Source organism: Penicillium manginii (assembly GCF_028828005.1).
Source record: "Penicillium manginii strain IBT 31320 chromosome Unknown utg000009l:1.0-3297300.0:1.0-3298630.0, whole genome shotgun sequence".
NCBI classification, from domain to species: Eukaryota; Fungi; Ascomycota; class Eurotiomycetes; order Eurotiales; family Aspergillaceae; genus Penicillium; species Penicillium manginii.
Window position 1 is genome coordinate 2,894,496 of NW_026643110.1, and position 24,780 is coordinate 2,919,275.

The following is a 24,780-nucleotide window of genomic DNA, read 5'->3' on the forward strand; positions in this document are numbered from 1 at the left end:
GTACATCTGCATGGCGAGGTGCGACGCGACTTTTCTCGAGCGATTCACCCATTGTGGATAGTGACTGTGTCAACCTTTTTTCTTCTATTTTTGGAAATGAACATATTTGGCTAATGATTGAAAGCAAGAATGAATTGCTTTTTACCTTCCCAAGAAAACCCCATTGCTCGTATATGAAGATACTGGCCGCCATTTAAGCAACTAGAGCCGAGCAAACCCCGAATAGACCTCGGGATAAAAAGGAGCAATCTTCGGCGTTGATTTCATAGCTCAACCCTCTTTCTGATTGCACATTTCTTCTTCCCTACTAGGTAGTTATATCGCAAGTTAAGACCAAGCAAGAAAGCCTCCGATTTGACCAACTCCGTTCTATTATAAGATCAAGCCTTTTGCGACACTTTCCGCCACGTCTTCAACGAGTCGAATCGACCGGAAATGCAACCCACTCTGCTCTAACTCTTTCCGCAACGCTTCTGAATATGCGACATTTTTCATCAAGCCCCCAGTCAACACCAGTTCAGACTCTATGATAGCCGAGAAGCCTTTGGATCGATTATCAGTCAAACGAGCAAGGGTCTTATTGATGAGACGAGAGACCTGAAGCTTTACAATCGACATTGCAGCATCATTGCCCGGGGCAAGTCTCAAGACAGTCTCTGCTATCCCAGCAATGCGAGTCTTGATATGGCGACCCTCTTGCGTAGAGAGAATTTCCGTCAAAATATCAATGCTTCCATCTTCTTCCGTAGGACACCCAAGCTTGTTAATCACAGCCAGTTCAAGTTCACCCAAATCCTGCGATTTCAGACCCAGGGTACGCTGTTCCAACACATCAAGTGTGAATTGGATCGCCTCGCGACCAATGGAATAGCCTCCACCTTCGTCGCCCAGAATATGTCCCCAACCTCCGGAACGAGCGACGCGAACATAACCTTGATCCTGGTCCCAGTTGTACCGCATCGCCACGCTGCCAGTACCTGCGATGAGAACAATCACCGGTGGATGATTTTCTTTTGCTGAAACGACAGCAGGTAAGAGGTCTACATCGCTCGTTAATCGGAATGCGGCGGTTGTATGATCCAATCCAAAGGTCTTTCCAAGTTGAGGAGTCAAGGAGTCCTTCAGCCCGGCACGATCCAGGCCAGCTACACCAATCCAAACCGAGTGGAATACAGTTTGTAGATAGGCTTTCCAGGCGGATGCTGTCACTTTCTCTTCGGGAATGTGCTGTTTCAAGGCGTTCTTGGTAGCTTCGATCAGTGTGGATACTACTCCATCAACATTCGCAATGTTATCTGTACTAATTTGCAACGTTAGCGAGCGAAACAATCCCGAGTGAAACAATATCATACAGATTGCATGGACCTGCATAGCCACGAGTTGTGTTTCCTGCTGCGTCGGCAATTACTGCAGCACACTTGGTACCCCCACCATCAATGCAAAGCGCGAATTTTCTCACGAATTCATCCGAAACAGGCTGGATATTTGGCACTACCGAGTCCAGTGCTTTTGAAAGGATTCCTCCCACAGCCTGCAAGTCTCTCTTGCAAGTCTCGACGGAGTTCCCGGTCTCCGCAACAAGAATAGCAAGCTTTACGCTGCAGTTACACTTGACGAGCAGCTCGTCCAGATCAGAGTCTGCCATCGCGGCACACTTTGAACTCAGTCTCTTCAGAATGTTTTTTGAACGCTGCTTCAGCTTCAAATTCGATGCTTGCAGATCGACCATCTATATGCTTGTTAGCAATCAGGGCTTATTGTCAATATTTAGACACTCTGGTGCCAAGAGAGCCCATACCATGTTACCGTAAGTCTTTCCAGTTCGAATCATTGTGCCAGTACTGAGCATATTCAGAACCAACTTTGTCGCTGTTCCAGCCTTCAACCTCGTGCTTCCAGTCACAACCTCCGGCCCTGGCACAGGTGCAATCAGAAAATCCACATTGCCAGACAGCCCGATCGCAGAGGGTTCCGCGCAAACAACACCAATCGTGAGACATCCCAAGTTTTTTCCAAACGCGAGACACCCCAGCACATACGGTGTACGGCCAGAGCTGGCAATTCCAATGATGCTATCCAGCTCGGGGTTGAGGTTGAGATTCCTCATGTCCTCTTCGCCAGCGTGGTCGTCATCTTCGGCACCTTCTTGCGCTTGTCGAATTGCCGCATCTCCACCGGCAATCAATCCGACGAACTGCTCGCGAGGTGCTGCAAAAGTAGGTGGTATCTCTGAGGCATCCAAAACGCCAAGTCTGCCACTCGTTCCAGCCCCGACATAGATCACTCGACCTCCTCGGCGCACGCGCAATGCTAACCCGTCAATGGCACCTGCAATCGCCGGCAGACACGGTGTAACACTCTCGGAAACTTTATGGTCGTCCGCATTGATGATGGTGCACATCTCCAATGTTGAGATGCGGTCGATATTGACGGTCCGGGGATTGACCCCCTCCGTCTGGAGATTGGCCAAATTGCCGAGATCCATACTTGTCAGCTGCTCTCTGTTTGTTTGAATCTTTTGACAAGAAATGAAATGTTAAATCGTCAACCGGCTCTGTGCAGATTGCAGCAGACTGAGATCACTGCGGCCTATGTGCAGGAGAAAAACCTTGCTTGAATGGGATGTGACACTCGTGTTCATGTAAACGCGATCTCGCAATGCCGGCGCTAACCAGCAAATGTTGCCGACATCCGATGAGACAAGCCGATGTCAAGCTATTGCGGGGGGCGTTACTAGTCAGTGTTGCAGCGAGGCCCCCCCTTTATGTTCCCATGTTACAGCCTCACGCCACATGCGTTTCTAAGCGAATCCACCTTGGCTCGATGAGATGGGTGGCCGTGGCGGTTTATGCATATTGTGTTTTGTTCTCAGTGGCGTGATGAGAGACATTTTGATCCATGGAGGTGCAGACTAGGAGTTCGTTGGATCTAAGCAGATTCAAATGTTGACCTAGAATTAGTCCATAGTTGAGGCTTGTCAGAATATTAGTACTGTTGACTGCCAGACTGTCGACAAATCAGGTCACACGAACAATCAATTCTTCACTCCATCGGTATTTCTGGATCCACGGTCGGGCTCAGACCCCAACACGCGAGACGTGGAGAAGCTCCTCTTGTTTTCCCCAGAAACCTGCCCGATGTGGAGTAGGGCCTCTCACTGTCAATGTTCCATTTGCCGGTTTTTGCTGCAATTATGAAGTGTGGGTGCTCGGTTCTTCAAGCGATAAGTGTTGATAATTAGAATGCCTTGTTGTGAGTGGTCTAACTAGCCTGATAATGATAATTGCCCCCGCTCCAGATACCACGATATCTCAGGAATCCAGGGATTAGCGTCGTCAGGGTCGCAACCCGCACGTCCTCGAATCGCATAACCCACATTTAGGCCGTCTGTTGTTTGATTCTAAAAGCCCTTCACGATCGCCCTCTCCCCGGGATTTTGAGGTTTCTTTTTTTGGTTTCCCCATTCTATCATCCCCGCGAATAGACACCGACATGGAGCACGACAATCGTGTTCAGGAGATGACGGGCTCGATGTCGTCGGAGCCACAGGCAAATCGCTCGACCTGGTACCAGATTTATACAAATTCTTGGTTCCAGATTCTGTTGATTAGTTTTATCTGTTTTTGCTGTCCTGGGGTGAGTCCCACAAGCCACGTAGAGAGTGGCTGTTTATGTTTGGTGCGATTCTGACCCTCGGTATAGATGTACAATGCCCTCTCAGGACTAGGAGGATCTGGACAAGTCAATCAAGCTGTTGCTGCAAATGCTCAGGTGGCTCTGCTTTCTGCGACTGCTGCTACAGCGCTGTTTGTCGTTGGCCCAATCTTCAATCGCGTCGGCCCTCGCGTCTGTCTTCTCATCGGCGGCTGGACCTACCCCTTGTATTCTGGCAGTCTGCTCTGCTTCAACTGTAAGCAACCCAATGGAAGATCTACTACGCGTTATTGATGATAACTTGATGACTGACATCTTTGTTAGCTACAAATAATGGCTCTTTCGTCATCGCCGCCGGTGCAATCCTCGGTATCGGCGCATCCTTCCTGTGGGTTGCTCAAGGAGCCATCATGACAACATACGTCCCCGAATCCCAAAAGGGTCGCGCTATCGCCGTGTTTTGGATCATTTTCAACCTTGGTGGCGGCGTCGGTTCGCTCGCCAGCTTCGGTCTCAACTATAACTCCACCAGCGGCACCGTCTCGAACGGAACATACATCGCCCTACTCATATTAATGGCAATCGGCTGGCTGCTGGGCGTATTTATCTGTCCACCCGCCTCTGTTCGCGTCAAACAACTCGAAGCAACCCCGGAAGAGGAGAAGAACTGGAAACAGACCCTGCTCGTTTCGGTGCGTGCGATTGCCGACTGGCGTGTGCTGTGCATGTTGCCACTGTTCTTCTCTGCCAATGTCTTCTACTCTTACCAGCAGAATGTCGTCAACGGAATGACCTTCAACATTCGTTCTCGTTCGCTGAATGGCGCGCTCTACTGGATTGCGCAGATGCTGGGCGGTCTGATCATCGGCCTCATCCTTGATCTTCCAGGTTTCAGCCGTCCCACACGTGCGCGTATTGCTTGGGTCTTTCTCTTTGTCACTGGTATGGCAACCTGGGGTGGTGGTCTGGCTTTCCAGAAATGGTTTGATGAGCGTGCGGCGCGGGGCCTCAAGCAAGATATTGATTACACCGATGGGTCTAAATCGGTCGGTCCGATATTCTTGTATATCTTCTATGGCGCCTACGATGCCTTCTGGCAGTCCTTCTGCTACTGGCTAATGGGCGCTCGGTCTAACTCTCCAGCCGTTACTGCTGTTCTTGTTGGTGCTTATAAGACTTTCCAGAGTACTGGTGGTGCCATGGCGTGGCGTATCAATGCGATGGGTAAGCCAGCTATGACACAGTTTGCCATGGATTGGGGTCTATGTATGGGATCACTAGTTATTGCAATTCCCACCGTGCTTGCAGTGACTTTGACCAGTGGGTCGGATGATGATATCAACGCGCAGCGTATGTCAAGCGATGATGAGAAACCCCAAGCTCAATTGAAGGAATAATATAATCATAGAGGGAGGCAGTCTGTCTGATTTTCACTGCATCGCGTGGCATCTTCATACTAGAGTCTTTTTATCTACGATAATTGTATACATGCACCAGTTCAGTTCAGCTCAATTCAATTCAGTTCGTTCTGTTTTTTTCCCCCTACCTATAGTAGTGTCTTGTCACTATCTCGGAGTTGCGCCGTGGTTATTGATGACCATATCCCATTTTCTGAACCATGGTATTACATAAAACAATCAAAGACAAGATCCAATTAATCTATCTTAATTTTCCACTTCTTACCTTTGTATAATTGCTGATAATGTTGTTAAACTCAACTCATCATCCTCATAGTTCAATAACCGAGCGGCAACTGGCGAGTTCGGCGTACCCGCCGACTCCGCAGCTTTCTTCCACTTCGACTCTTCCACACCTCACCTCGCTTCACCTCCTCTTTCTCTCTCTCTCCCTTCTCTTCGACCTCCTCCTCGACCTCCGTTCTCACCATGGGTCTCATCAGTCGCACTCTCAAAATTTCCGCCGCGGGCACGGTCGCCTCCATCGGTGTCTTCTTCGGCGCCACGCGCAATGACGTCTTCGAACCTATGGACTCGACCGATCCCATCTTCTCTTCGCCTTTCTTCCAAAAATATAACCCCAACCGCAACCCTACCCTGCATGATGTCTGCGTCCGCCGAATCGAACTTTCTAAGATCGAGCCCTCTCTGTTGGAGAAGAAGGGCAAGCTAGTCGAGGCCTTTTGCGCCGGTGTCTGGGGCGGCATGGGTGAGTCGGTCCCTTCGCATTCCCATTGACACGCGCGCACAGCTAATCCGCGATGCTTTCTTTCTGTCTAGGATACATGGCCCAACGCGCGTGGTTCGCCAATAAATACCAAGGCCCCGAGACCGCGACCCACCTTTGGGATCGCAAGGACCTCCTCTCCAGCACCTACGAGGTCGGCACCGTGATCACCGATCACTTCGAAGTCCTCGAGAAGACCGACGAATCTATCATCGTCCGCTGTGGCGATACCCCACGACACCCCGATATCCGCAAATCCGACGGTCTCTTCGAAATCTCCGCCGTCGTCAAGCAGGAGGAAGGCATCGCGGAGTTCAAGCTGAAGAGCTGCTTCTACCAGGGCGAGGGCAAGGCTGAGGGTTCTCCGATGGGACCTGTTATGACTTGGTTGCATCAGCAATACGCCAAGCTTTGGCTGGAGACTGCCATACTGAAGAATGTTGTTAAATAAGCGTCTGTGGCTGAGGGCTTACGACCATTGGTGTAAATACGTTTCCATAATGCTCTGCGACGGGACACTGCCAGGTGAAAATGAAAAGGGGTTTCCCCGGTCGACCTGTGCTAAAGCAGACACCTCTTCTTTCCATGCATTCCGGTGCAATCGTGATTCAAGTTCCAAGGTTGAGTCCCGACTCGCAGTTAACCCTGGGGATCCCGTGACATAAACATTCAACTACCAGTAGGAGCGCCCCGAGAAGTTATTTGCCTCACCCCACGATCCTCCACAATCACCCCCGGATCCGAGACGCGGACCCTAGGTATAGATGTCGATTAATTACAAATCAATCAATTGAGATCATCACTCTCAAGCCTCTTTGGATAGTCCAACTCCGGGATTCCCGAGCGGCGCCCTCCAACAGGCCCAACAGTCCTAGAGTTCTCAATAGAACGGACCATATTCTCAAGATTCCGCAAACAATGTCACATTTACGATATGCAAATCCAGATCGAAGAATCTAGAAGCAGGAAACCTACACTTTGCTTCATTTCGACCATTTCTAGCAAGGACTGGGTCAATATGGGATGCCTCGTCACCGACCTCGGGACGATCTCCACCCACCGCAGAGAATCTCGGAAATGCCGGACATCTCTCCTCTCAATCCACATCCATTTTTCTCACCGGACCCAATGAGGCCAATCCCCAACCAATCGTGTAGGATACCCCATTATCTCGACATATTCGACTGTGGGGAAGCCCTCGTCACAGGTCGATCGTCTGGGGATATTTGAGGACCCAGCCTCGCCCCGTGGTTTCGAACAGATCGACTCTTCTGAATCGGTCCCGGGGTCGATAACGCACTATTCACCACGAACGATCATACAGCATGACAGACACCAAAGTGGAATCAAATCTATACTCAACATGCAATCATTTGGAATCCCTGCCTGAATGGGATGGCCAGGATGTTCCTTCTGTGGGGGACTTGAAGTCATCCTTGGACACAGCAGAAGAGGATGCAAACAATCCCCAGGTAGATTCCCCATATTCAATCTGAGCGAGGCCAGCTAACTGACGTCTGTAGAACTGGTCTTTGACCGCAAAGCTTTGCACGTACCTAACCATCTGCTCCTTCACATTTCTTGCCAATACAAACTCAAGCAACTTCACCGTCGCGACCCAGGCAATCATCAAGGAATTCAATGTCAGTCAAACCCAAGCCGGATCCTTGGTCTGTTTCAATGTCTTTCTTTTTGGCGTGGGGAATATCTTCTGGGTTCCACTGATGCGGGTCGTCGGTAAACGCCCGGTCTACTTGATCTCCATGCTGCTGCTCTGCATGATTAATGTTTGGTCGAGTCGAGCCAGCAGCTATAACGAGCTACTCGCATCTCGTATCGTCTCGGGATTTGCGGCCGCCGCGGCCGATGCCACCGTTCCCGCGGTGGTGGCCGATATGGTCGCAGTCAAAGACCGGGGCCACTACATGATGTTCTTCCATCTCGCCATGACAGCTGGTCTGTTTCTGGGTCCCATGATCAGCGCTTTCCTTGTTCAACAGCAGGATTGGCGGTGGATGTGCTACTTCATGGCAATCGCTGTCGGAGTCATCTTTGTCGTTTCAATCTTTACAATCCGAGAGACTTCCTATCTCAAGCGACACCAAGATGACAGTAAGCGAACTCGCCTTCAGTGGATGTCATTGACTATCGGATACAATCGGGATGCCTCATTTTTTCAGACTCTGTTGGATATCCTGGCCAATGCTACCTACCCGCCAATCCTCTGGTGTTCGTTCACTATTGGTATCTCCGTTGGATGGTGAGTGACCTCATATTAACTGATGAAAACCTTGGAATGCCCTGCTAACATTGGATTAGGAATATCGTCGTTCAATTGACCTCCTCGCGGACGTTCACCAAACCGCCCTATAACTGGAAGCTAGGAAATGAGGGTCTTTTCCTGCTTTCGGGGTTCATTGGAGCAGTGTTGGCCTTTTATATCGGTGGCCGATTGATCGATATCGTCTCGTCCCGAAGCACGGCACGACATGGTGGTATCCGTATGCCCGAGTATCGGCTACCTGCAATCATCATCCCTGGTATAATTGGACCGGCTGGAATTCTTATCTTTGGACTCTGCATTGCCCATAAAACACATTGGATTGGCCCCGCGTTTGGATTTGCCATGCAGGCTTTCGGTCTTGCCGCCATCTCGAACGTGGCTGTGACATATTGCCTGGACTCGTACAAACCGGTAAGACATGATTGATACCTCTCTCTTCGGTGACAGTCGAACTAACACTCTATAGGTGACTGGTGAGGCTCTCGTTATCATTTTCGTTATCCGGAATACCATTGGGATGCTTCTATCTCTATATGCCGCGGATTGGATCGAAAAGCAGGGTACTGCGCCCGTCTTCGGTGAGATGACGGCAATTCAAGTCCTGAGCATTCTTTTTGCCATTCCGCTCTATTTTTGGGGTCGTCCACTGCGGGACTTCACCTCTAAATATGGACCAATGAAGCGATTTCAGACCGCATAGGCAGAGTATTTCTCATTCTGTTTCTGAGCTCGCTTGTAGGACAGTACTAAGAATCTTTCCATAAATATCATTAATCTCAGTACTAGTACTAGTTGCTGGACCAGACACTGGACTTGGAGTGTAGACATCGTCTCATTATTGCGTAAGATAGATAACTTAGTGACTCGGAATTGTGAATAGCGTTTCCCTAGCATTGCCCAATTCCCCCTAGTTCAAGAAGAACCCAACAAAGGTTTTCTAGAGACACTCGGTTGGCTTATTGGCTCCATATAAGGGTCATATGGAGGGGCAGGTATCTGGTCAAGGGGTATTTTGGGCCCCGATGAAACAGCGTTGTACCTTTTTCGCCGGTAGCAAAAGAACCTGTTGTAAAGATGGTCGTTAGTTTCAAGGTATCTGAATGAATTGCATACAATGCGCATGCTTACCAGATTCCCGCGGCTAAGGCGACAAGAAAGGGAACTCCAAGCCCAACGCTCAGGCCAATTATAAGCTTGTTGCTGGTTCCGTTCGTGGTGCCATGAAGAACGCTATGATTTGTAGAGTACGCAGTTGGTGCGCCCGTGGTGGCAGCTACCTTGGCTACGTTTGTTCCAAATGCAATCGTACTGGGAACAGACGTTCCTGTGGTTCCAGCAGATGTCCCTGTGCTCTTTTGAACAATGGTAGTCTGCAGACTGATAGGGCACTCGACTAGTCCAGTTGAGGCACATCGGGTAATTGTGTATGTCTGCACTGTGTTGGTGGCGATATCTCGAAGACCTATCGCATCAAGCCAGTCTGTTGACGTTGAAGTGCTTTGAGTAAATTGGGTGGTGCTTGTTTCTGTCTGGCTTTTCGCACATGTACTTGCCAATGTAGTGGTGAATATCGGAACTGTTGAGGTGAAATCGGGGCCCCATCCATGGGAATCTATCGCAAGCGTTGCGCCGGCTGCTGCTCCGACGGCAAGCGTGTATTCAAGATCAGCCGAAATGTCACATTCATTGGGTTCAGAGCTTTTGCCACTGTCAACATTCATGGAGATATCGGCGACATAGGCAAAAACATCAGTTACGACGCCAACGCTAGCATCGAGATCGCTCAAGATAGAAGGTAAGGCCAATTCAACTCCTAGGCTGATCTGAAGTCTTATAACAGCTCGAAGCGAGCCCCCATTCACTTTGATTGTGAGAGGCAGGAACTCGTATTGAGCCCCAGGACTGAAATGCAATAAAAGTGTTAGTTAAATACTTCCAAGTTCTTCGCGGGGGTGTGCGTTAGATGGAGTCTTACACTGTGGTACTTGCAATATCCTTGTCGAACAGTTGCATGTCAAAAGCGACGCCATCATCTAGTTTGATATGAATTCCACTTTCGATATGAATATCCGCATCGGGGATAAGAATAAGATCAACGCTGAAAACGGCCCCCACGTTTAGGTCTGGGATTTTGAAGCCCACGGGAGTCTGCGAGGTGAAAAGGTTGAGCGTGAAAGCATGGCCTGGCAGCTTAGTATCAATATCAAGATAGATTTCCAGATTGTCAAGCTCGAAATGAACTTTCGCGTCTGCAAAACCAGTAAAATTGTCTATATTCAAATCAAGATCGACGTTCAATGAGAATGGATCGTTTTCCGAGGATGTAATGATCTCAATGATAGAGTGGTTCTGTTTCAGCTTATTATACTCGTCTTCTATAGTCGTCTCAACATCACTCTTTATGTCCTTCACGGCATTTGTTAAGTTGAACCCATCGGTGAAGCTGAACTCGCCAGTAACCGAGCCCGTGATGTAGCAAGTGTTACAGACAATCTCAGTGGATGGGCTTAGATTGTCAGAACTAGGAAATAACATGGGAAGTGAGTAAATTGCGGTCATTAACGAATCAAATGTCTTATTGGGAGCTTACTCGCCGCCACCGTACAGAGTGGCATCAATCCAACTTTTGTCAATGGATGCAGTATCCATTTCGTAGGCAGTGGTGTCTCGGGATTTCATTCTCACTTTGTCCAGAGCTCTGCCCACGACACGCAGAGCATCGGCCTCGGTCATGTCTGTCCCAATGACAGTAGTAAGGAGTCCGGAATTTTCACCTCCAATAGCGACAGCGACATTGCAAAACGGAAGAAAAAGAGGCAAGCTCTTCAAAAAGGACAACATCTCAACCTTGCAATGAGTTCGCACTATTGCATGGATGAAAGGAAAATGAATGATAGTTCAGACCACAATGGCGGCTGATAGAATATCAATCTCCTAAGTACCGGAGTATTGCCGTGAGGCTCTTGCGGCTTGACAATTACACATTTCACTCTCTTAGCGTGCCTGAAATGTAAAAAATGGGGCCAAGGCTGTATGCGATAGCGAGGACCAGGGACACTTGACTGAAGCTGCAGCATACCCCGCTTCATAGATTACGCATAAGTACCCTGTACGGGGTTCTCCGTAGAACGACGCGCAATCACTCGACAGGATTGGCTAGCTAGATGATCCTAGTTTCGCCCAGTGGCTTAGCTATGATTCAGCCTTGAGCCATGTGAAGTTTTCCTTTTGGGGGCCAAATTCAAGTTCTATTTACGGGAGGAAAATATAGTCTCCGTTCTATCAATGATAAGCATATTTAGAAATGCCGAGCTTGCTCGGCTGTAGGAAATCCTTTGATCAGAGTGTTATTTAGATTTATTAAGGACTAGCCTACTTCCGTAATGTGTATTGACTACCCCGTAGAAGACCCAGGATGCAGAATATGTGCCTGTCAAGATAAAAGCCCCACTTTTTCAGGGGGGGTAAGCATTATTTGGAATAACGTCCCTCGTATATGCACCTACGGAGGAGTTATTTAGACCAAATAATATCTGACGGGTCGGTATTTCCTATCTTGGCTGCCGCCGCTTCTGTGAGAGTGCTCAGGCTAATCAACAACTCTCAGCGATCGCACCCTAACCTACCAGTTGTGAATGGCGACCCACCCCCATCGAAAAAGACGTTCGCACAAATTGCTACCACCTTCAATCACCCACCCAAAATGCCCCCAAATAGTTTGATTCCACCACATAGCTTGTAAGCCGAACAGCATTTAGCTTCTCTGGCGTTTGCGAATCCGACACGGCCATCCGTACGGGACAGCAAGAAAACGAGTATCAAACTTCCATTCTTCCTTGGGATTGATCTTTTCAATATCATAATCACGAAACAAGGTAGTAAGGACTTTGGTGAGTTCGAAATGTGCTAAGTGCCGGCCCGGACATTGATTGTACCCGGCTCCCCACTATCAGACTTGTTAGTTTCATTCTGGAATCATGGATGAGTGTGCATACATGGATCATGAAGAAATCCATCGTCTTGGTTTCGCCTTGTAACCATCGGTCTGGGTTAAATATCTCGCTGTCCTCTCCGAAAATATCGGGATCGCGGTGTATGATCCAAGGGTTTACGCTCAGAAGAACCTAATATTGACCATTAATCATATTCCATAAACCATGGGCTTCTGCCAAAACGTACGCCCTGCGGAAAATATCTTCCTGCAATTGTTATTCCACCTTTGGGTACGACTCGAGGAAGGTTGTGGGAAACGCCGGGATGAATCCGGTAAGATTCTCTTATCTGAAAGTTGTGGTAGTCAGGATATCAGCTTCATATCATCTAGCGATAGTTTGATCCTTGCAGAATGTCAAAACTTACACAGGCTTGTAGGAATGGCAACTTAATTGCTTCACTAAATTGAACCACTTGTGACAGTTCGCCACGCATCTGCGCCGTATCGATCTCTTCGGTTACCTTCTTCAAAAGCTCCGGGAGGCGAATCAAATTATAAACCACAGCTTGAGCAGTAGCGCTCACAGTTTCTGCCCCAGCGCCAATGTTTGCTACCGCCGCGCCAAAGATGTCGTTTTCTGTTAGTCGGTCGGGTTGCTTTTCACGAACATCTAGCCATCGCTGCATCATATCATGTCGGACCTCCGGATTCTTTTTTCGACTTTCAATCGCAAGAAGACAGGTATCAAATATATGAGAGCTAGGCTGCAGACCAAGTCGGCTGAATAGGGGATTTCCTAATGTGAGGTGATGGAACCACAAATAGTTTCCGATGACGGAGATGTAGTATACTAACGCTCCAGTGTTTGCGATTGCGTTCCGAATATCAATACCAGACTGGACAAAACCAAAAGACTTTGAGAATGTCACTTCGCCAAGCACATCAAACGCAAAGAAGCTGAACCAATTTTGGAACTCGACAGGAGTGCCGGACGCGCACAGCTCGTCAAAGCGTGTCATGAAGAGCTTCAAAACATTGTCAATATAAGGCTCTGTTTTGGCGATGTTAGACAGTGAAAAGCCAGCAGACAGGCTGCGAGTCTTCTGAATATGCCGAGTAGGCTCAAGCTCCGACATTTGGTTGATATAGCGATAGTCTGGAAGACTGAACATAGAATAAAAAGAACCCTGTGCACAGGTTTAGCCATTTCTATGCAGTTGGGTAGGGCGTGCAATCTAGAATGATGGGAATATACCTTTTCGATATTTGCTTGCAGTAGTTGCTTAACTGCATCAGGGTGCGAGACACTAACTTCATTGTCCGCAATTCGAACGAAATAACCTATTACATGAGTAAAAGTTTCGGTATAGTGGATTTCGAGAAGATCTACCATGCTCCTTATGCAGCTTGAGAATCTCCTTCTCACTGTGACCTTTCCATATATGATACACTCGCCAGAGACTCGAGAATGATGCAAAGAAAGGGCCTGGTACGTCTCTTATTTGCGTCCAATATTTCCGGGCAACAGCACGTAAAAGGTAGAACGCAGCCAGAGAAGCCAGCAGGTAGTACACATTGAGAACAGACAAGATCTCGCTCATTTTGGTGATGACCATCGCGGTTGATGGCAGGCGCGCGATGTCTTCAACTCTGTTTACAAATGAGGGGGTTTCATCGAGGACATATGATGGGGAGATCACGGGAAGGTAATAGGCGTCTCAACAGAATTTGATTAGACCAACGCATCCCCTGCCAGCTGCCTCGAGCTATGATATGGCGTCATGAATTCAGACTAAAACCGAAGCGAGCTTAAGTGCATCCAGGTGAAGCCGCTAGACTGAGATGGGCACAGGCGTTGTGGGGCTTCAGTTATCCGTCAAATAGAATAGTCCTCGGAGATGCGACCTGACAGTTGGCGTGGGGCCTTCCCGCCGTCAAGCTCACACTTTCAACGGCTAGGCGAGAATGAACACGGACTAAGATTGAGGAGCTAGGGATTTGGCACCTTTCAATTTTCATTCCTCTGATCAATCCTCCACTTCTCGCGCGGCTTTTGAGATACATCATCCTTCGAGTTCCAGCAGACCGTTTAGCGCAAGTCGCAGCGTTGCTGGCACTGTTGGGTCTTTATCCACAACCTGAAGCAGTTACTTATGGCAGGACCGGTGTCAGTGCCCCGGGCTTTCTATAACAAATGACGTGCAGGGAATTGGCAATCTGGAAGTGGGTCACAGTCACAGTGTCCAGTCAGTGTGGAACATGTAAGATGTCTTATTCAAATACTCCTAATATTGATGGCATCAAAATGTACATCCCCACAATGACTTCCAAGGTTCTCCGAGTCCTATTTTCGTCTTTACTTTCGTTATCTTATAGGATCTCATAATGTAAATGACATACACTGGCAGTCTTTCACTAAAGATGTGAATAACATTTGACAAGCACGCACAATAGAGGCAAAAGAATCATAAGAAACGTAATTTTCCTGTTCGGAAAGGTCGAGATTCCTGAGGGATGTGGACCGGCTACAAGTATTACTAGTAGCCATCCCATAGGCGATGTTGATAGTATCTCCTGTCTAATATCATGACCTGTATTGACAGAGCCGGCTTGGTTATTTCAGTGTAGGAACAGTCAGCTGAAACACATTCTCCGGGTCAAACCTTGACTTCAGAATCTTCAAAACCTTTACTTTAGATCCGTAAGTCTTCTCGAGATATGCAGCCGGCGAATCCGCCTGAAGAAGAGAATTATACAGCGAAATATACCCCGTTGGGAGAACATTATGCTGGGACGCCTGAGACACATCTTCTGCAACTCCAGCCGCCCAAGCCTCTTTTGAAAAGCCAAGGATTTCCAGCATGAAATGCGGATCCCGTGCGTCAAAAACCGAGGCAACATGAGACTTTGTCGATTTACCGCGGAGCTGGTGGATGGAAATTATTGTCCCGGGATCTTTTGGCAGTTTGGCGATACCGCGTCCAATTGCTTCAGCGGTCTCCGAAGAGATTATGCTAACATTATGCGTAAAGGCGGAGCCATACACTCTCGATGGTACGTGGGCTCCGGTATTGGCTAATATTTCTGGTACCGTTGTTGGAGCAATGGCGTTCATGACAACAGGGCCAAGAGAAACAATTTTCCGGCTCCAGAACTGGCCTTCTTCAAGATCCATACCACTCCAGACAAATCTAATGGCAAACGCATGTCATTGTGGACCGTTGAATATAGTTTGTTGGAGAGTCAACTCGGCAGGAATACCCTCTGCTTCAAGCTTTCGATACTCGGCATTATACCGGACGAAGGTTTTGTGGATATCGGCGGAATCGAAGATAATAGGACCAGTCAGGATCTGTTAAATCTTAGGACTTGGGTCCATTGTCAATAATTCGGATCAGAATACAAAGGCCTTACCTTGGAAATGGGATACACCTTAACCACAAGCTCAAGAATGACACCATAAAGACCACCAGCACCACGAATACCTTCTAGAAGAGCTTCATCGGCCTGAATGATCTCACCGTCAGAATTGACAACGGTAGCGGCAATGATCTGGTCTACCCCCAAACCCCAGTGCGCAGAAAAAGGCCCATATCCGCCGTAGACGGCCCACCCGGCGTAGCCGACAGATGGGATTAACCCTATCGGCGTACCCAGACCCGCAGCCCACAGCGTGTTTCCAACTTCTCCTTGTAATGTTCCTCCTTGAATAGTCGCGCATTTCTGATCGGGTGCGACGGTGACGCCGGTCAAGGCACGAAGATCGATGAGCAAGGCATCTTCCACAACTGCACGGCCTTCTAAGTTGTGTCCGCCTACTCGCAGAGTGAAGGGCAGAGACTTGCGCTTGGCGTATTTGATTAGCGCACAAACATCAGAGTGGCATTGTGGCTGGACAATCGCCAGTGGATTATCAGCACGCGAAGCGTTGTAAACAATTCGAGCGTCAGCGTAGTCCGGAGAAGACGGTGCAATGTAATGAATTTTTGGGTTTTCTTGTAGAAACGACTCCAGATCGGCTAACTGGGTAGTTGTGGCCATGATCAGAAATCTTGCGATTATGTTTATGAGCCTTGGAGTGATGCGATCGCCAAAGGGGTTGGGGATGATGGTGGAGGTGGTTGCGGGGTATGCGAATTCAAAGTAATGATCAATCGGCGCAATCATGCCGCGCTATTCAGTCACCTCCAAGGTTTGTAAGCCATCAAAAATATAACCGGGACTTCCGATCTATTAGTTATGGCCTGGTTGTGCGGCGAGATCCTTTGAATCAATGCGTCGCGTCAAGTTGGGGGCTGATAGTAGTGGGGGCCAGTCATTGAGCCCTCAACCTCCAGCGCTGCCCACGTGGTTTCGACAATACCTGTCGGAGGGTACTACGATGAAGGAAACAGATAGCATGAGAGATATGGTGATAGGGAGAAGAGAGAGAGAGAGAGACGAAGCTATCTAAGCATGGAAGGGGCGCCTGGGATCCCTGAGGCCAGTACCCTAGGCACTAGCTGTTAACAATACTGCCTCTCATTATGATCAGCTCAAGCAACTAATAACTAGGTATGTATCTACTAGTCCTGGAGGTAATGCCTTTCTCTTCACAGACACCCCGTCCGAAATTTAAATTGAAACTGCAAGGACTTCTTCAGGGGTGCCAGTGGTTTTCAATTTCGAAATCCAGATATTGAATCATACCCATAAAGAGGCGGGTTGATGTTATCGAAACTAGAGTTAGAGGATCCAGACGGCTCGAAATGTCGTTTGACTGTAAGTTAATTTTGCACTTGAAAAGAGTCTCGAATAATAATGATAATAATAACAATAGTCAATTCAACTCCGTGTACGTTCTATAATAATACAAGTGTGTTCCACAAGAAAAATTCAAGGAACTCCCATAAAACAAGTGATAAGGCATCAAAATATGCCATAGTATAAATCCCCAGGAACTACATATGCAGAACCCAATCAGTGACGGATACCCCATGATCAACCTATTTAGGCAAGGGGAAATCCAAGGAAAGAGAGGCCAGTGGGAGTAGGGCCTGTCTTTCCAGAAGAAGAGGGGGCGGCCGAAGGAGTGGCGGAGGAAGCGACAGGAGTGAAGCTGGGAGTAAACTTGGGGGCTCCGGAGATGGTAGCAGAGGGAGTAACACTACCACTAGGAGCCACAGGGGTGCTAGTAGCAACGGGCAGGTCACGCTTCTGAGCTCCAGCAGAGGCAAGTGCAGCAGCCACGGACTGAGCATCACCGATCAGAGAAGGCAGATCGGTGGGAATGGAAAGAGAACCATCGCGCTTCTGAGCACCAGAAGAGGCGAGAGCTGCGGCAACGGACTGGGCATCCTCAACCAGCGAAGGGAGATCGGTGGGGAGTGCAAGCGAGCCGTCACGCTTCTGGGCGCCGGCAGAAGCCAGAGCAGAGCCAATGGATTGGGCGTCCGAGAGCAGAGAGGGTAGGTCTGTCGGGATTGACAGGGACTCACCGCGCTTCTGGGCACCAGAGGAAGCGAGAGCGGCCGCGACGGATTGGGCGTCAGAAACGAGGGAAGGAAGATCGGTGGGGATTGAGAGATCCTGGCCGCGCTTGGCGACCACGGAGGCAGGCTCCGAACCGTAGGGTGTGAATGGGGGAGGAAGGCTGGCAGAGGAAGAAGCGAATGGATTAGGCAAAGGAGGGTCACTCGGGATTGCACTGGCAGTGCTGCCCGGGGTACCGCTGGGGATACCTCTGGGAGTCCGTGAAGGAGTGGGAATTCCAGAGCTCGAGGCATAGACGGAGGTGCCGTTTGAGTAGAACGGGGCAGCCATGGCAGAGCCCGAGAGGGCCAGAACAAAAGTAGCGACGGAGGTCTTCATCGTGAATGGATTTCGAAAAGTAGTTGGTCAAAGAGTGTAATCTTGTGGAATAGAAGATTCGATCAGAAGAGAATGTTGGTTGTTTGATGATAACCACAACCAGACGGTTTCGAAGGCTGCTTTATATCCTTTTTTCTCAGCACTGTCGTCACGAACGATCTGCAGGTTCATAGTCCCAAAAATGAGTGAGTCGTTCGCCGTTTAGCCAGAAGATCCTCCACGGGGTCTCCACATCGACTGTTGCTTATCGTAGTGGATGTTGGAAACATTGACTCTGATTGGATTTGACTAGCCCAAGGCATGGATATCAACGGACTTCGGTATCGGTCGATTCCAAGTTCCAAGGCATCGATAGTATGGGGCCACCTAGGCGAAAGTCAATCAATGACCTGGTGTAGATCAGGTGCCTGGAGTAGAAGTGTGTCCCTGGGTAAACCAAGGGTACAAGGTACGGTTTCCCGGATAATTGTTGGAAGTCTGCGCGAATTGTCGACTGCCGGTCCCCACAAGGGCATTTAGGTTTGTCGTTTCAGAATCATTCCCCACAGTCACGACATGGAATCGAGTGGCAAGTAGAGGAAGCCCGGTGGAGAGAGCTCACCACGAGGACTGATAATGATAAAATAAATGGACGCATTTGGAACGAAACCCGGTTGCGAAAGCATTGTGACTGGCGGAGGCATGGATCGTGAGGTATCAAAGCCTGGCTCTTCCGGGACTATCCCAGGAACTTTTGTCGGGGCCGATCGACAATCCCTGTAGATCACCATTGGTAAGAACTGAGAGCGCCGGATTTGTACATACAACCGATGTAGTGATCGATGGTCCACGTATCAACGTTGTAGATGTGTGTGAAGCTCCGCCGACGAACCACGGTCTGCTCGGCTTTGCTCCACATCGGCAAAAGGCATTCCTTCTCGAAGCATGTTCGAAGCAGCGCCGATTCATGGCCAGACCGGCAATTCAAATTCAATACAACACCCGTAACCGCTTTTGCATAGATAGTGCAAATGGTCACGTCACGTTTCAGATATTTATGCAAGGCATGGTGGCCCACTTTCCCTTCGAAAAAGATCGACGGTGGCGGTTCCCGAGGCCGAGGCCGATGCGATAGGAACGGCACTCGGCATTATGCCATTTCAATCCGAAGAGCAATCGCATATCGGCACCCTTGTCTATTGGTAGATGCTTAAGGGTATTTGATCTGGAGTGGGAGGGACTATCACATCTTCTGAACTGTAGTCGCAGACAACAGACTAGGGTCACTGCGAATAGCCCACTACTAGTAGATATTGTCTAATCTCGTATCATGATGACGAGTGACTGCTAGTGTTAGGTGGGAATCGAGACATCTCAGTGTTGTGTTGTGCCAACCTTGGAAGCGTTAAGACTTCGAGATGGGGGAATCTTGGAATGCATCGATCAGGGTGAATCTTCTGCAGTAATACTCGCGTCGCCAACCTGGAGAAGATCCCGTGCCCATCTATAACTTGAACTTCCATGGTTGAACTCCACCTTAACGCCCAAGGATCGGCCAACCTCGACGGTCCTCATTGTATCCCGTGGGGTAGATGATGTGGCGATTAAATGGGCTCACGATGCCTTCAGCCGAACCAGTTTTGCATATTCGAGACAAATTAATTGGAGGTATCAAGAACCTGTTCCAAGATTATCGGCCGATAGTTCAGAGACGGCAGGCATTAGGACTTGACTCGCATGCGGCCAATTCAAGTTCCAACGTAGTCTATTCTTTGGCTACCTCCACCTCCGCCTCCTGGCAGGATTCTAATATACTTGCTACTTTTCAAGTGCGGTGCGTGAAATTAATCCATTAGTCCTCGAGGATATTATCGTAATTCGCCGGGGCTATATACTGGCGATCCTATTTATTCATGACTCAGTGTCGATGACTGATTCGTAGTCATTATGGGACTCCCAGCAAAGGAGTCTAGTTGCGGCGGGTCGCCTTGGCCCATTGGGGCTCAAGGTTGTCGCCAATGGCGCGGCGGGCCTCCTTCTCCAGCTCCCGGTAGCTAAGGTCACCACGCTTGGAGATCTTAGAGGCCGAGTCCTCACGCGACAGCTGCACGTGTAGGTAGACAGCAGCCTTCTTGCCAGAGAACATGGCGTGGGGCACGTTGGTGCTACCATCGCTATTGGCATCTCCGATAGCATAAACACCGAACTCACTGGCGCGCATGCCACTAGTGTCGACAACAATCTTCTCGTCGGAGACATTGAGACCCATCTTGTAAGCCAGGTCGGTGCGCTGAGCAGTGTGGAAGTTCGTGATAAAAGCACCACGCTCGACGGGCTCGCCCTCGGTGAAGTGAACCAGGAACTTGTCGTACTGGGCGTCGAGAGTCTTGTTCTGGTGGACGGCACCATCCTGAATGCGCTCAATTGAGGTGATGGTCCGGTTGTCAATCTTTACGTTCCACGCCTTGAGCTGTTCCTTCCAATCATCGTGCGAGGCGGTGGCCTGGGCTTCACCCTCGGGATTCTGAGTTCCATTCACAAACGCAGTGATATCAGAGAACAGGGTGTTGGTCTCCAAGACACTTCCGAAAACGTCCGATAGGTTACCCAGAACACCCAGAGGTTGATCGCGGTGCTAAGAAAAATAGGGTCAGCAAATCCGCATCTGGGTACTTCAATTTGGATCCATATGGTACTTACCTCCCAACCATCGCACCACGGGCACCACCAGATACCCTTACCGAAGCTCTCCTGAAGGCCAGGAGTATCGGGCAGGACATCGCGCAGTCCAGTACCGAGTACAATCTTACGGGCAGTGTAGTTCTTGCCGGTAGCGTCGGTCACGGTGAATGCGGAAACGTCGTCGGTACCGGTGGAAGTGATGGACTTGACCGTGCCGTTCTTGAAGTGGGCTGAGGGGTACTTGGAGATCTGCTCTCTGGCAAGGCCACGGAATTCGTCAGGAGGAGTACCTAGTTTCGTCAGCGGGGCGGATTTGGAGAAGGCTTAAGGTATTAGATCGGAGACTTACCATCATTGCCAATGACATCGTGCATGTTCCGCGTGGGGCCGTTACGGTATCGGTGGTCATCAAACAGCAAGGCTGAACGACGCACACGCGAGACACCACTCAAAGCGCTGAGACCAGCCGGGCCTCCACCCACAACGATGACATCGTAGTCAGTCTTGGGGATGACCTCGGCGGACGCAGCCAGCAGGGACAGGGACAGAGAAAGGATGGATGCGACCTTCATGGTGAAGGCTCTCGTTGAGGACGATTGAAGATGATTGGAAGCCTCGGAGACAAGCGTGACGGAGAAAAGAAAAGAGGCACGGGGATCAGCTGGCAGGTAGTACCATCTTATGTATAGGGGGGTGGATATAGTTTGAGGGTTGCCAGGTGACTGGCAGCGATAACCCACCAAAAGCTGGGCATCTTGTGCATCGTGGGCCGATCAAGATCTCGACTAGAGAAATGTGGAGGATAATTGGCAGGACATGCAGGAATCATGCTCATCGGAGCTGAACGCGGTGCACGATTGTCGGGATCGGCAACCCTTGCGGGGCGCTTAGTGGAGTGACAGGAAGAATTGGGGACCAAGAATCAGGCATCAGGGCATTCGATGACAGCGACAGACTGTGTACGGAGGTCTCGCTGCCGATCCCAGAGTGTATCATGGTCGATTGTGGTTCAATTTGCCCAATTGACTTAATTTCGAACGTTTATATGCTAAGAAGTATTGAGGTCATGTGATTCGTGTGTCCAAAGGGAAAGAGCGTCCTCAAATTGGAAAAAAACTCAGGGAAGGCGCGAACTGCGATCGGCAGGCATCCACCTGACTTTTCCACCTTCTCTTCTTCTCCTTCTTCATCTTCTTCCACTTCCTCTTCCTCTGGCATATGTACTCCTCTACTTTCCCCTGGTTCTATTCACTCCACAGAAATTTCCTACAACCACATCCTTCTGTCTCGTACCTTTTGCGACCAGCACGCCATCTACGGCATCCCTCACCCTCTCAGCTCGGTCGATAGTTCGGTGGCGCCGCATCCCGTGGTGGAGTCCCGCCTCAGCCCGCTCCAATCGTCATGGGCACACGGTTCTGCAGAATGAGATCATGAGATCGAAAGTGGAGTGAGTGGAGTGAGCTGAGTGAGGACGGAAGAGCAAAGCAAGAAAAAAAAAGCGCATGCATTGACCGTGTTTTGATCCCGATCGTGATCTACATACGGAGTACAATATGCTCGCTCATCTGCTCGCACCGCTGGAGGAAGTACTATCACTATCGACCCATCCACCCACCATCCACCGTCAAAATCTCTCCACTGACGTACGCGCTCGCTCGACTTGCCAAATACACCACCGATCCCTTAAAATCCTCTGGATCCCCCCAACGGCCTGCGGGGATTCGTGCAAGAATGCTGGCCGCCCGCTCCTGGTCCTGAATCAGAGCCGTGTTCATGTCGGTCGCGACATACCCCGGTGCAATCGCATTCACATTGATTCCCTTGGAGGCCCATTCGTTTGAGAGGGCCTTGGTCAGTTGGGCGACACCTCCCTTGGCGGCGGCGTAGGCAGGTACCGTCAAACCGCCTTGAAATGATACTAGCGAGGCGACGTTGATGATGCTGCCGCGAGAACCGTATTTGTTGGGTGATCGAGTCAACATGTACGCTCCAACATCGCGGCAAAGGGTGAAGACGGTGGTGAGATTGACTTGTAGAACCTTTAAAAAATCCAGCATTAGCTCCGGTTCAATTTGAGCTGACGGCAGATGCAGTACTGACCTCATCCCAATCTTCCAGTGGGAACTGATGGCTTGGGTGTCGTCGCTGAATCCCCGCACAGTTCAGGAGGATGTTGATATCATGTCCATCTTGGGTTACTCTCGATACCAGAGAGGAGATCGATTCTTGCGAGGCTAGGTCTGCCGTGTAAATTGTCGCTTTTCGTCCGAGCTGTTCAATTTGCTGCTTGGTTCCCTGATTACTAGTATCTCTCTGCCATTTGTCAGCCTTTCATTCTCGGGTGTCTCTGACTCTCGTATGGAGGTCTGCGTACTTGGATCAGCACAATATCTGCACCCGCCTCGGCCAGCGCGATGGCCATGGCCTGGCCTATTCCCCGGGTGCCACCCGTAATCAATGCCGTTCTACCTGTGAGTGAAAAGAAATCCATCATGTGGTTTGTGTGTGTTGGCTTCACGGGGATGAGTGCGATCTTCTATATTCCTCGCGCCAGAGTTCCCCGAGCCCCCCACGCCACCCCGCATATTCGAGGGGGAAGTGTGGGGGTGATCGAGCTGACGAAGAGGAACGGACTAGTTGCCGAAGGGTCTAACAAGATTTCTGTAACAATCGACCATTCATGCCCAGGTGCCCACAACTTCCAAGGTTGAAAAAACGAGACGAGAAAATCTGTCGTTTTCAAGAGCAATTGAAAATCTCAACATCAAGCTTACGCTAATTGATTGACTAACCATGGCTCCTACTCACGCGAATCTTAAGAGGTAGAAAAATGGCCCTCAAGCAGACCTTGAATTTCAATATAGCTGTATATACTCTATTACCACTCGCGAATCGACCCATCAGGCCCGTGGAACTCCTTTGGCTGCCAGGGCTCCGTCTCCTTGCTGATCCGGCGAACCAAATCCTCATCAATCTCAATTCCCAGACCAGGCTTTTGAAGTGCATCCACATATCCTTCCTTGATATCAAATACCGTCTTATCGATGAGATAGCTATTGAGATCGATATCTCCGGCCTCAACATTGTAGTGCATACCCAGAGACATCTCCTGAATGACAAAGTTGGGCGTTGAAATGGCCACCTGCATTGATGCCGCAAGGGCGATAGGACCAAGAGGGCAGTGCGGAGCGATGGCAACGTCGTAAGTTTCGGCCAGTGTCGCGATCCGCTTTGTCTCGGAGATTCCACCGGCGTGCGCAATATCAGGCTGAAGAACGTCGACAGAGGAGTCTTCGAGGAAGCGTTTTACATCCCAGCGGGTATAGAGACGTTCTCCGAAAGCGATTGGGATAGTTGTGTAGTTTGAGAGCTGCTTAATGGCCTCTGGGTGCTCGCAAAGGAGTGGCTCCTCAATGAAGAGAGGCTGGTAGGGTTCTAGAGCTTTGGCGAGCTGCTTGGCCATCGGTCGGTGTAGACGGCCGTGGAAATCGAGTCCAGCATCCAGGCCGAGGGCCTTGACTTGCTTCAGGCGGTCGACACAGGATTGGAGGGCAGCGGGGGGAGTCGAGCCAGTTGATGTCTTCGGTGGCGTTCATCTTTATACACTTGAGGCCTTGGGCAATGCGAGCCTTACTGGGAAATGTTAGAACGACAAATGCCTTATTCTTGCGAGGGGAGGGGACTTTTTGAATACTTACGCAGCAGCCTCAACGTCACTGGGTCGATCGCCTCCAATCCAGGCGTAGACCTGCACTTTGGATCGCACCTTGCCGCCCAGCAGCTGGTAAACGGGGACTCCCAATCGACGGCCCTTGAGATCCCATAGCGCGATATCAATGCCAGCCATTGCAGACATGAAGACAGGGCCGCCGCGGTAGAAGCCCAGTCGCCAAATCAATTGCCAAATATGCTCGATATCACTAGTATGCGTCAGTTAAGGGGATTCGGAAGACAAGAGCTGGCGGAGAAGATGACTGACTCTGCCTCAAGCCCAATGAGACGAACGATGATCTCGTCCAACGCGCCCTCTACAGCCAGAGAATGGCCTTCGAGGGTTCCTTCACCCCAGCCAAACTTGCCCTCATCATCAGTGACTTTAACGAAAAGCCAGCGAGGCTTTACCCGGAAGTATTCGATAGATTTGATCTTCGCCATGGTTCAGCAGTCTAGTTGGATTGCAGAAAAGTGCGATCGCGGGGAAACGATCCAG

The 24,780-nt window shown here is 49.7% G+C and overlaps 11 protein-coding genes across 11 annotated transcripts; 3 read left to right on the forward strand and 8 right to left on the reverse strand.

Moving 5' to 3' along the window:
* Window positions 1-372: 372 nt before the first annotated feature.
* Window positions 373-2,485, reverse strand: N7533_012785 (putative glucokinase regulator family protein; the record flags this gene model as incomplete). Its single annotated transcript, XM_057109435.1, has 3 exons — window positions 373-1,300; window positions 1,353-1,729; window positions 1,799-2,485. 3 exons carry the CDS (start codon window positions 2,483-2,485, stop codon window positions 373-375), a joined length of 1,992 nt encoding a protein of 663 aa, XP_056954536.1.
* Window positions 2,486-3,492: 1,007 nt separating this feature from the next.
* Window positions 3,493-5,051, forward strand: N7533_012786 (putative MFS transporter; the record flags this gene model as incomplete). The annotated part of the gene is made up of 3 exons (XM_057109436.1): window positions 3,493-3,636; window positions 3,703-3,910; window positions 3,979-5,051. 3 exons carry the CDS (start codon window positions 3,493-3,495, stop codon window positions 5,049-5,051), a joined length of 1,425 nt encoding a protein of 474 aa, XP_056954537.1.
* A 489-nt stretch (window positions 5,052-5,540) lies between these two features.
* On the forward strand, window positions 5,541-6,289 carry N7533_012787 (uncharacterized protein; the record flags this gene model as incomplete). Its single annotated transcript, XM_057109437.1, has 2 exons — window positions 5,541-5,820; window positions 5,892-6,289. The coding sequence occupies 2 exons, from the start codon at window positions 5,541-5,543 to the stop codon at window positions 6,287-6,289; spliced, it is 678 nt and encodes a 225-aa protein (XP_056954538.1).
* An 874-nt stretch (window positions 6,290-7,163) lies between these two features.
* On the forward strand, window positions 7,164-8,822 carry N7533_012788 (uncharacterized protein; the record flags this gene model as incomplete). Its single annotated transcript, XM_057109438.1, has 4 exons — window positions 7,164-7,310; window positions 7,362-8,098; window positions 8,158-8,533; window positions 8,589-8,822. The coding sequence occupies 4 exons, from the start codon at window positions 7,164-7,166 to the stop codon at window positions 8,820-8,822; spliced, it is 1,494 nt and encodes a 497-aa protein (XP_056954539.1).
* A 424-nt stretch (window positions 8,823-9,246) lies between these two features.
* Window positions 9,247-10,855, reverse strand: N7533_012789 (uncharacterized protein; the record flags this gene model as incomplete). The annotated part of the gene is made up of 3 exons (XM_057109439.1): window positions 9,247-10,024; window positions 10,098-10,643; window positions 10,713-10,855. The coding sequence occupies 3 exons, from the start codon at window positions 10,853-10,855 to the stop codon at window positions 9,247-9,249; spliced, it is 1,467 nt and encodes a 488-aa protein (XP_056954540.1).
* A 1,021-nt stretch (window positions 10,856-11,876) lies between these two features.
* Window positions 11,877-13,672, reverse strand: N7533_012790 (cytochrome P450; the record flags this gene model as incomplete). Its single annotated transcript, XM_057109440.1, has 6 exons — window positions 11,877-12,068; window positions 12,118-12,246; window positions 12,302-12,403; window positions 12,482-13,243; window positions 13,312-13,397; window positions 13,447-13,672. 6 exons carry the CDS (start codon window positions 13,670-13,672, stop codon window positions 11,877-11,879), a joined length of 1,497 nt encoding a protein of 498 aa, XP_056954541.1.
* A 998-nt stretch (window positions 13,673-14,670) lies between these two features.
* On the reverse strand, window positions 14,671-16,223 carry N7533_012791 (FAD-binding oxidoreductase; the record flags this gene model as incomplete). The annotated part of the gene is made up of 3 exons (XM_057109441.1): window positions 14,671-15,247; window positions 15,353-15,408; window positions 15,471-16,223. 3 exons carry the CDS (start codon window positions 16,221-16,223, stop codon window positions 14,671-14,673), a joined length of 1,386 nt encoding a protein of 461 aa, XP_056954542.1.
* An 822-nt stretch (window positions 16,224-17,045) lies between these two features.
* On the reverse strand, window positions 17,046-17,906 carry N7533_012792 (uncharacterized protein; the record flags this gene model as incomplete). Its single annotated transcript, XM_057109442.1, has 1 exon — window positions 17,046-17,906. The coding sequence occupies one exon, from the start codon at window positions 17,904-17,906 to the stop codon at window positions 17,046-17,048; it is 861 nt and encodes a 286-aa protein (XP_056954543.1).
* Window positions 17,907-19,854: 1,948 nt separating this feature from the next.
* N7533_012793 (NAD(P)/FAD-dependent oxidoreductase) lies at window positions 19,855-21,139 on the reverse strand (the record flags this gene model as incomplete). The annotated part of the gene is made up of 3 exons (XM_057109443.1): window positions 19,855-20,520; window positions 20,586-20,857; window positions 20,917-21,139. The coding sequence occupies 3 exons, from the start codon at window positions 21,137-21,139 to the stop codon at window positions 19,855-19,857; spliced, it is 1,161 nt and encodes a 386-aa protein (XP_056954544.1).
* Window positions 21,140-22,165: 1,026 nt separating this feature from the next.
* Window positions 22,166-23,064, reverse strand: N7533_012794 (uncharacterized protein; the record flags this gene model as incomplete). Its single annotated transcript, XM_057109444.1, has 3 exons — window positions 22,166-22,609; window positions 22,671-22,883; window positions 22,945-23,064. 3 exons carry the CDS (start codon window positions 23,062-23,064, stop codon window positions 22,166-22,168), a joined length of 777 nt encoding a protein of 258 aa, XP_056954545.1.
* Window positions 23,065-23,448: 384 nt separating this feature from the next.
* On the reverse strand, window positions 23,449-24,725 carry N7533_012795 (uncharacterized protein; the record flags this gene model as incomplete). The annotated part of the gene is made up of 4 exons (XM_057109445.1): window positions 23,449-24,089; window positions 24,175-24,203; window positions 24,269-24,490; window positions 24,550-24,725. 4 exons carry the CDS (start codon window positions 24,723-24,725, stop codon window positions 23,449-23,451), a joined length of 1,068 nt encoding a protein of 355 aa, XP_056954546.1.
* Between the last annotated feature and the right edge of the window lie 55 nt (window positions 24,726-24,780).